This window comes from Salminus brasiliensis, chromosome 19 (assembly GCF_030463535.1).
Source record: "Salminus brasiliensis chromosome 19, fSalBra1.hap2, whole genome shotgun sequence".
Classification (NCBI taxonomy): Eukaryota; Metazoa; Chordata; class Actinopteri; order Characiformes; family Bryconidae; genus Salminus; species Salminus brasiliensis.
Genome location: NC_132896.1, coordinates 16,490,713 through 16,501,461, shown reverse-complemented (window position 1 = coordinate 16,501,461; position 10,749 = coordinate 16,490,713). Strand labels below are relative to the sequence as shown.

General features: G+C 44.5%; 1 protein-coding gene across 1 annotated transcript; it reads right to left on the bottom strand.

Moving 5' to 3' along the window:
* Positions 1-345: 345 nt before the first annotated feature.
* f9a (coagulation factor IXa) lies at positions 346-8,934 on the bottom strand. The gene is made up of 8 exons (XM_072663739.1): positions 8,868-8,934; positions 7,113-7,288; positions 6,960-6,984; positions 6,694-6,807; positions 6,326-6,457; positions 4,073-4,380; positions 2,154-2,280; positions 346-926 (listed from the first exon to the last, which is right to left on the bottom strand). The coding sequence occupies exons 1-8, from the start codon at positions 8,932-8,934 to the stop codon at positions 346-348; spliced, it is 1,530 nt and encodes a 509-aa protein (XP_072519840.1).
* Positions 8,935-10,749: the final 1,815 nt, after the last annotated feature.

Genomic DNA, 10,749 nt, shown 5'->3' with positions numbered 1-10,749 from the left:
GAGTCCTACTGACCACTGTAGCAGGGCCCATGCTCACAGGTGCTGCCAATCAGGTGCCTTCTGAAGAAGCTCAAAACAAGTGTCAATAGCAACAGCAAAATAAGCTGTTTGGCAATGGCAAAGAAGATTTGGCAAATATTTCATGGGCGCAACCCACACACTCAGCTCTACTGCTCATGACAAATTCCTTACAAATATGGCACCATTTAAAAGGGAAATTAACAGACTTTCCAGCGGTATGAGATTTATTGCCAAGAAGCATTATTACAACAAAGAAGAAATAATGTACCATATATATATGATTGAGTTAGAAAATCAGAAAATCAGATCTCAAAATTCTGGAAATCAGATCTCAACGTCATTGACTGGTGCTTTTTTGAGGATCCCCATCACGTACTGTATCCATTTATAGTAGTTGCCTAGGCGTGTGTATACCCCGTACTTCCCTTTCTTCGCACACTCCTCCCCCCAGCTCACGATGCCAGTCAGGAACCAGGTGCTCTGGAACTGGTTTGCGTGAGGCCCCCCACTGTCCCCCTGACACGCGTCCTTGGCCCCGTCCGAATAGCCGGCACAGAACATGAAGTGTGTGATGCGGTCGCTGCTGCTGTCCTTACACTCGCTTCTGTCCACAAAGGGCACCTCCACCTTCTGCAGCACCGTTGAGGGCCGGCCATTGAAGCGCATCCGGCCCCAGCCGCTGACCATGGCCAGAGAGCCCGAGTTGAGCAGGGACTCAGTGAAGACTTTGGGCCCCAGGCAGATGGGGCTTACCTGCTCGGAGAAAAGGATGGGGCTGCGCAGGCGAAGTAGGGCCACGTCATGGTTGTACAAGCTGACCGTGGGGTTGTAACGAGGGTGCACGACGGCCTTCTCCACCTCCAGGTTCTGCTCCGTACTGTCTTGTTTGGAAACGTCGTGTTCGCCTGTGGGACACGTAGATGAGTCCCACAATCGACAACCAGTTTGAGATGAATCTGTCTAGATCATAGCATTGAGAATACCCACTGAAGACTTAATTACTAAGTCAGCCCCTCTGGCGTTTAACTATGCTGTTACTTCTGTGATTAAGCTGTTGTACATTTTCTGATGGCTTAAAGAAGCGCTTCCCAGTTCTTCTACTGGGGTTTCACTGCTACGTGTGGTGGATTGTTGCCATTGGAACAAAACAGAAGGACAGAACTTTACAGACGGACAAAACACTGCACCATTTGTAAGATGTAAGCCATTCAGAGTGGACTGATGAGAAATGCTCTGTTCTAGAGAAGCATATATGGTTCAGTGGTGGTGATAAGAACCAAACATCTGAAAAAAAGGGTTTTAAAAAGCTCCATTAGAAAATCTTTACATGAAATGCACACTCATGAGTTTTGAGAAAGGTTTGGCACTGGTGGTTTTGAACAGTAAATGAAATAAGTATCTGCATTATAGATGCCACACGCTTTGGTTCCTATCACCACCATTGTTGGCAGTGGTGGTTAGAGCACCAGGCTATTGATGACAGGGTTGTGGGTTCGATACCCAGGCTCAGCAAGCTGCCACTGTTGGGCCCTGAAGCAAGGCCCTTCACACTCTCTGCTCCCCAGACGCTGCAGCAATGGCTGCCCACCCCTCCAGGCATGTGTGCTTACTGTGCTTACGGTGTGTGTGTTCACTGCACGAATGGGTTATAGGCGGAGGTGATATTCCATCTGTCCTACACAAATGGTTATCTTGTCTAGTTACAAAATCTAAGATAGTAGTTTCTCTGTGATTGACCATTTACAATCCGACCACTCTAAATGACTTTGTTTACACTCAAAGATAAAATTTCCTATCATTAAATTATTAGTCGTTTTCTACTTTTCTACTTTTACTCATAATTGTAAAGGGCGGGTAAAAACTGTAATTATAAAAAACCTTGTTCCATCAGCGGCAGTATCTCTAAATATTATAGATGATAGTAGAAATCATATCATACCATCATATAAAGTGTGTTGTGTTTAAGGGTGTAAGTAGGTGATGTAGGCTATTACTTGTCAGTTTCCTTATCTGCAGCTCCAAAGCAACACCAAATGTATCTTGGATCATGTGCTGACGTGTGACATAGAGAAAACAAAATATATAAGACTGGAGTATCCCATAAAAAAGCTTTGGAACCACTGGACACTCACCCACTCTGACAAAGAAGGCTGTGTCCTTGCTCTCTTCTAGACAGTGGGCTGCAGTGATGACCCACAGCTCGCTCACAATGGAACCCCCACAGAACACTTGCTGTGTGGAGCGCGCCACTAGTGCCACCTACAGTACAGCGAGAAGCCCAGACTGGGTTATAAACATGTCATATTTGCATTTGATTTTGTATATTCCAGTGCTGAGTGGGTGCTGCGTATCCTAATGACGCTATTCGGGGTTATTTTACTGATGAGATTTGTGGTTTTAATCCAGTATGAATTAGCAAAGTATGCAGTTGTCAAGTCTCAGTTAAAAAGAGCTCTTTATTATGGGCCTTTTTTCTGTGCCCACCCAGTAGCTAGGACTCCCCCTAACACTGCTGGGAGGGTGACAGCTAGCATATACCTCCTCCAGGGCACTTGAAGTGAGCCATTGCATCTTTGTAAACTGTCAATAATTACATTTACATTATATTTAGGGCATTTGGCAGACGCTCTGGATAAGAGCGTCTGCCAAATGCCCTAAATGTACTGTAAATGTAATTATTGACAGTTGACAGACTTACAAAAGTGCTTTACCATTTACCCAAGTATAACCTCAGCTAGTTTGAATAGGCTAAAAATTCAAAGATACCTCTAAGTTTAGACACTACTACACAGAAGACCACTCTGCTATTCGCCCAAGTATTCTCTGAAGAGGAGGGTCTTCAGTCTGCATTTGAAGACAGCGAGCGACTCGGCTGTTCAGACACCCAGGGGAAGCTCGTTCCACCACTTTGGTGCCAGGACAGAAAAAGTCTGGACGCTTGTCTTTCGTGGCATTTTGAGGGATGGCGGGTCGAGCCGAGCCGTACTTTAAGCTTTAAGGGCTCTTGGTGCGAATCGGCTTTTGACCATTGCCATCAAGTACGGAGGGGCTGGTCCATTCACAGTAAAGAGAACGCAGTAGTGGAGAGACATGGCTGATTTTAGAAACGTTGAAGACGACCCGTGCCGCTGCATTCTGGATAAGTTGCAGGGGCCTGATGGTGTGCAGAGGGAGACCAGCCAGAAGAGAGTTGCAGTAGTCAAGTCTCGAAGTGACGAGAGACTGAACGAGCACCTGGGCGGCCTCTCTAGAGAGGAGGGGTTGAATTCTTCGGATAATAATTTACCATTATTGTCTGAACACGCTTGAAGGAGAGCGCTAACGTTACATCAGCTAACAGACACTTGCACTAACTAGTATTGTGAGAGCTAGGCCAGTAGTGCTCTCTGACCATGGCTGGCTGTGCCCTCACTGGAGTTTAAACCATGATATGGCCTTCGATTAGATGTCTGTGCAACTCAGCTGCCCCTGGGATAGATTTAAATGTTACTAGTTGGGGGCAGTGGTGGCTCAGCGGTTAGAGCGCCGGGATATCGATAACAGGGTTGTGGGTTCGATTCCCGGGCTCGGCAAGCTGCCACTGTAGGGTCCTTGAGCAAGGCCCTTTACCTTCTCTGCTCCCCGGGCGCTGGAGTTGGCTGACCACCGCTCTGGGTGTGTGTGTGTACTCACTGCCCCTAACACATGTGTGTGTGTGTTCACTACCAGATGGGTTAAATGCGGAGGACACATTTCGCTGTACAGTGCACACTGTACAGTGACAAATACGTGCACCTTTTTAGTACAAAAATAGGGTCATATTGGCTAATACTAATTACTTGGCTAATTTAAACACTGGTATCAGTACATTGTATAGTAGACACAGGTGTGGGCCATGCTGTTGTTGTTACTGAGTGTGGCACCTAACGCATGACACAGAGATTATCTGTGAATTGCCTCATTAAAATCCCTTACAAATTATATTACATCACCTACTCTAGTAAAATTAATCCACTTCAAATAGGGCTTAATTCATCTTCTGTGAAATTGCCTTGACTCCCTCTCTCAATACCTGCCAGGGAATTTCTCCAGGTGTTGCTAGGGTTCCACCAACGATGCGGGTCCTTGTATTGGGCGGCTCTGTGGTGTTATACACCCACACAGGTAATTTGGTGCGAGGCGGCCAGATACTTTGCGACTTGCTCTGATTCACTGGTATGGTGGTCAAACCGGTGGTCACGCTGGTGGTCACGTTGTTCATGGGGGCTCTGGGGATTGCGGCTCTCTTTGTTTGCCCCTTTGTGCTGTTGGCTGTGATGGTGCCTAAAGATCTGGTAGAGCTGCCTGCACTCATTTTTCTTATGCCACATGGAAACTTCCCTGCTGATGTACATACACACACAGAAAACCAGCAATTTATTAACACCTGAAGGAAAACATCAAACATTGCTAGATTTCAACTGTAGGGTCCAACAGAGTTTGGTGATTTTCCTGCTCATATTGGCCTGACTGAACTTAGCAGCTTTTTTAATTAGGTACAGTGTCAACCTTCAAAGATATATCAGAGGAGATTTGATTTAACATAATTCACATGCATATAAATGGGACTCCTGACTGCCATGCAAGACATGCTAGCTCACCAGTGCTTAAAGCTTTCATCTGTGAGAGAGGAGAAAATCAAGCTGTCCATTTGCTTCAGATCTGAAAAATAGACACAGTTCTTCCATCCACTGTGAAAAGACGCCTCAACACTGTGAGATAATAGGATGACAGCTTTCGGAGTACGGAGGGGCTGGTCCATTCTTGGCTTTGTAGGCCAGCGTCAAGGTTTTGAATCTGCTGTGGGCAGCAGCTACAGGAAGCCAGTGAAGAGAATGCAGTAGTGGAGTGACATGGCTGAATTTAGAAACGTTGAAGACGACCCGTGCTGCTGCGTTCTGGATAAGTTGCCGGGGCCTGATGGTGTGCAGAGGGAGACCAGCCAGAAGAGAGTTGCAGTAGTCAAGTCTCGAAGTGACAAGAGACTGAACGAGCACCTGGGCGGCCTCTCTAGAGAGGAGGGGTTGAATTCTCCGGATAATAATTTACCATTATTGTCTGAACACGCTTGGAGGAGAGCACTAACGTTACATCAGCTAACAGACACTTGCACTAACTAGTATTGTGAGAGCTAGGCCAGTAGTGCTCTCTGGCCATGGCTGGCTGTGCCCTCACCTGAAGGAAAACATCAAACATTGCTAGATTTCAACTGTAGGGTCCAACAGAGTTTGGGGATTTTCCTGCTCATATTGGCCTGACTGAACTTAGCAGCTTTTTTAATTAGGTACAGTGTCAACCTTCAAAGATATATCAAAGGAGATTTGATTTAACATAATTCACATGCATATAAATGGGACTCCTGACTACCATGCAAGACATGCTAGCTCACCAGTGCTTAAAACTTTCATCTGTGAGAGAGGAGAAAATCAAGCTGTCCATTTGCTTCAGATCTGAAAAATAGACACAGTTCTTCTATCCACTGTGAAAAGATGCCTCAACACTGTGAGATAATAGGATGCAGAAGCTGGTTTTCAGAGTCCAGTCCATGCCTCAACACTATGTCCAAATGTTTGCGGACACCCCTTCTAATGAATGCATTCAGCTATTTTAAGATGCACCTGTTGCTGACACACACACAACTTGCCTATTGCCAATAGAATAGAACTCTCTGGAGCAGATCAACATGGATCTACTGACACCATGCCTAATGCTAGACTTGGGCTAGAAGGGTATAAAGCCCCCCAGCATTGAGGTGTGGAGCAGTGGAACTGTGTTCTGTTGAATGATGGAAGGATGGTGCACCGTCCTTTACTTTTGGGATGAGTTGGGGATAAGGTGGGGTGGTGATGATCCAACATCCTGACTTTACTGAAGCTCTGAATGCGATCAAACCCTAACAGCAATGCTCCGAAATCTAGTAGGAGGCCTTCTTTGAGCAGTAGAGACAGTTACTCCAACAAAAGCAGGATAAACTCATTTGAATAGCCTTGTTTTAGGAACAAACAATAAATGAGCAGGTGTCCCAATACTTTATCTATACAGTGTATTTGGTGGTTAGTGAGAAGCAGAAAATGCTCTAGTGTCTAGAGGTATGGAAAAAGAACTGAAGCTGTGATCAGGACAAAGGGTGTGCATGTATATATGAATAGCTTGCACTTAAAGGCTGGAAATTATTATTTTGACTGGAAATAGTAAAAGGAAGTTTGGTTTCTGACATTCGCCCAGAACTGAAGGAAATCACCAAACTGTGCTGAAGTAAACCCCTCCAGAACTTCAAACATATTACCTTCGGGCTGACACTTGACCTCTCCCACCAGTTTGTACCCGGCAGCACAGGAACACTCTGCCCCCCGAGGTCCAGTGCGGGAACAGAAATGCATGCAGCCTCCATTGTTCACATCGCACTGCCTGACCGTCACTGCACAGGACAAACAATTGTGTACTAGCTTAGTCATGTTGGGTGATATGTAGAGTCATCAGCAAGACGAGAATAGATTAGTCATGTTGGCTGGGTATGTACTGGGTAAATGTACTGTCATCAACGAAACAAGATCACATTGTCCAACAGCAGCATCTGCAGTGTGTGCTGTTTACAACATTCAGGCTGCACAAACTGGCCCCCGGTCAGCAGTCTGAAGAGATCTTTGCTCTCACCTATTTCACAGTTCTTTCCAGTGAAGCCTGGTTGGCAGTTACATACGTATGTCCCGCTCTGATGTTGACACGTGCCCTGGTTCTTACAGGGTGCTGATTTACACTGGTTCCCTTCTGAAGGATAAAGCACAGTGTGTATTCAAAAGAAAAAGTGAATCAGTATGTCTAGTAACCTTTGCACTTAATGAATGCCTCAGTTGTCATCTTCTTGCAGTTCAAAACAACAACTGGTCAATACTGCTGTGAATGATTAAGCAAAGACAGACCTGCATATCCTGCCCAAAACTCCATCTGAAAAACACAAAAGGAACCTGCATGTTTACAGTTACCTTATCCCTGAGCTGTAAAATCACACAGATCAGCTCAGCATATTCCAGTAGGTTACTGCGACTTCTCTCCTCACTCCCTCAATCACTCACCGTTTTTTCATTGTTTTCAAAAGCTTCTCTGGCCTCCTCCAGACTGCACCTCTCTTCCATGCACTCCCTTTCCACGTTCCCCTGCAGAAACTCCTCGAAAGCCCCTGTGTTAGCACGCCTAAGCCTCTGAAGAACAGCGTCTGCTTCTTGTTCATCCAGGAACACAGCCCCAGGGGCTGCAGCCAGTGGAACACAGAGAGACAGAGGAAGCAGAGTAGATCTTTAAAAATACACAGTGCAGTGCAAACGGCTAACAGCTAAGAAATGTGTTTAAATCCGGGCAGTAGGTGTGTTATTTTTTTCCTGGAAAAAATGTTACAAAACACCAGACAAATACACTTTACAGACACATTTGTCACATTTGTTTCAACCACGTATACATGGTTGAAAGCTGTGTCTGCAGCACAAAGGTGACTACCAAAGACCACATTACCACAGTATTTGGCGTGCTTTGTATTTAAAAGCCAATGGGCAGTTGTTTCTGCACCCACTCACTGACTTATCAGAACTGCCCAATATATAACATAATAATCTGCTTTTTATATAGATAAATATTTTTTATATAGATTTTAGATACATGTCAATTCCAGTGTGGCAGTATAATAGGATGCCGGCAATGCAGCAAGTTAGTTGGTGACATTTCTTGCTTCCTAGATAATCCACCATCAACTGTGAGTGGTATGATCCATTAACCACACAAAGTGGCAGACCACATAAAGTTACAGAGCGGGGTCGCAGACTGCGGAGGAGCAAAGTGCATAAAATTGCTCTGTGCAGTGCTTTGCTGACTCTATAATTGCAGAGCTCCAGAGCTGCAATTATAGCTGTAAAGGGGGACTAACTAACATATTAATGCCTATGGATTTACAAAATCCTTGTTTCAACACTCACTGTCCATTATATCAGCTCCACTTTCCAGATAGGAGAACATTGTAGTTCTACAATTAGAGACTGTAGTCCATCTGTTTCTCTGCACACTTTGTTAGCCTTCTTTCACCCTGTTCTTCAATGGTCAGGACCGCACAGGACCACCACAGAGCAGAAGTAGAATTTGGGTAGTGGGTCATTCTCAGCACTGCAGTGATGTGCAGTGACATGGTGGTGGTGTGTTAGTAGTGTGTGTTGCACTGGTAAGAGTGGATCAGACACAGCAGTGCTGCTGGAGGTTTTAAACACTTTAGCATCAATGCTGAACTGAGAACAGTCTACCAGCCAGAAATATCCAGCTAACAGCTGTAACGAACTAGAGGATGACTCTTCAAAGACTTGTCTCTGACTTTTTTTTATCGTCAAGGTGGACCAACTAGGTAGGAGTGTCTAATAGGAGAAGGTGCTTTTAATGGAGTGGCTGATTGGCTTATACACAAAATGGAGCTTATTAGTATAATAATATAATATATTATATATATTTCTTCAAAAGTAAAGTTTTCCAACATATTATTTATGATCTAAAATCTTTACACCAAGAATTCCACTAAAAATAAAAAATCATCTTTGGAGCAATGCCACTGGAGAACAGTCGCAGGATCTCGATAGTTCTTGATGATTCTTTAAAGAGCTGTGTTTGCAAAGAGCTGTGCGAGTACAAACAACCCGTATTACGTAAAGGTTCTATACAAAGTAAAGCCGGGGCCCTTTACTTTGAAGGGCATAGGTATAACAGCTACTATTAAGAGTGGCCACATCATCTGTTCGGTCCCTGTTCGGTCACGGCGGAGTAGGTGATCTGTGGTGGGAGGAATAGGAGGGTCTTACCTGCTGAAATGTGTAACCTTTGCTGTAGCAGCACCCATGACAGCAGGAGCACAGAGAGTATTGCCATGCCGACCAGAAGCAGAGTTATTCCTTTACCACGCTTCAGTCGGAGTAATTCAGTAATTCAGTAATTCAGTAAGCTGAATAACCCAAGCCTGTACTCCAAAGTGCACCCGGTGTGTTTGCTCTACCCACACAAACAGTTTTGTGTATGTGTGTGCATGAGAGGGAGAGTATTGGAGTGTGTGTGTGTGTGTGTGTGTGTGTATGTGTGTGTGTGAGAGGTTATTGGGAAGCCTATTCACAACCAATTAAACATTAACAGCATCTCTTTTCTCCATTAGAGATTTAAACATATGCTACTGATCAGGTCTATGGGTGCGCATAACAGAACAATATTGAATATTGGACCATTTTCTCAGCATGCCGATACGTTTAGTGTTTTACATATAAACAACATATTTACCTTTGTCATTGCTAGCACTAACTACAGCATAGTTACATGAGTAACCATTTTACAGACAGACAGGACAATATTGTACAGAGTAACTGATCAACTGATCATAAACCTGGAACCTCACCAGCTATCCAGTAATATTAGATCATTTGGCCTGCCTTCATATTCCACTAGATGGCGCTAACACTCCAATTAAAGTGTTCTGGAGGTCGTTTCTGCTGGAAATGAAAATCAGAAAGTCTGCACCATATTTCAAAAAGATTTTGTTTCATCTTGAAACACTCCACTGTTTTCTACTTGTCACACTCTATATATTTATAGTAGACACCATTGGGCAGTTTGCTGTGTGTCGCTGCTGTCCAATGAAAAACATGGATCTCCATTTTTGTTCATCTCAATCCTCTAAAACCCTGTAGTAGCTCTGTACCCTGTGTGAATAATTCTGGATGAATGGACCAATAGAAATGCTTCAAATTGACTTTTCACATTGACTTCCATTGAAAGTTCAGAAGGTTTCTTCCTTCTCCTGTAAAGTTGCTGTTTTGGAGATACAGGTTTTTCTAGGCTAACTTATAACAACAAATAAAGATACATGAGAATACAGGAGTAGCTTTGTGCAGTAGGTAGATATAACTGAATATTTCAATAATTTAATTATCCGTCTTTCATTGTCTGTCAGGTAGATGCTGTTTGTAATGTATAGGCTACTTTATGCACTTGGGTGTATATAGCGGTATGTATTACTTCTACCTAGGTCTAAACAGTCTTCCTCAGCATCCTGTTCACATTTTGACATCATGAGACCAAGACGACACCTAACAATGGATTAACATTACCTCACCATTGCGAGGCTTCAAACAGGATGTCCTCAGATGGAAGTGGCCACTGAGTTTAGAGTGTCATTAGCAGAGACTGAAAGAGTCACTGAAAGGCATAGAAGTGGACGTCCTGCAGAACCGGATGATAAATGCTACACAACCCAATTTAAGGGAGGTGAGAGGCACCCAAGTGTCACGTCAGACCATTAGAAACCGGTTACATCAGCATGGTCTGCATGCAAGACGACCAGCAAGGGTACCTGACCACGCCACCAGGCACAGGCGTCATCGTCTTGCATGGGCCAGAAAGCATTTACGCTGGACGAGGGACCAGTGTGCCTCAGTGCTGTTCACTGATGAAAGTCGCTGAGCAGAAATAATGGCCACCAACGATGTTTGAGACGCCAAGGAGAGCGCTATGCACGAGTCTTTGGTGGTGGTGGTGTGTCTAGTCAAAACAGAACTGCCCTACACTTTGTGAATGGTACAGTTACAAGCCTATCCTACTTCAGTAACATCATTAATCCAGTCATTGTGCCTCTGCATGAACAACACAGGCCTAATTTCATCTTCATGGACGACAATGGGCCAGCTCATTGTGGAAGAC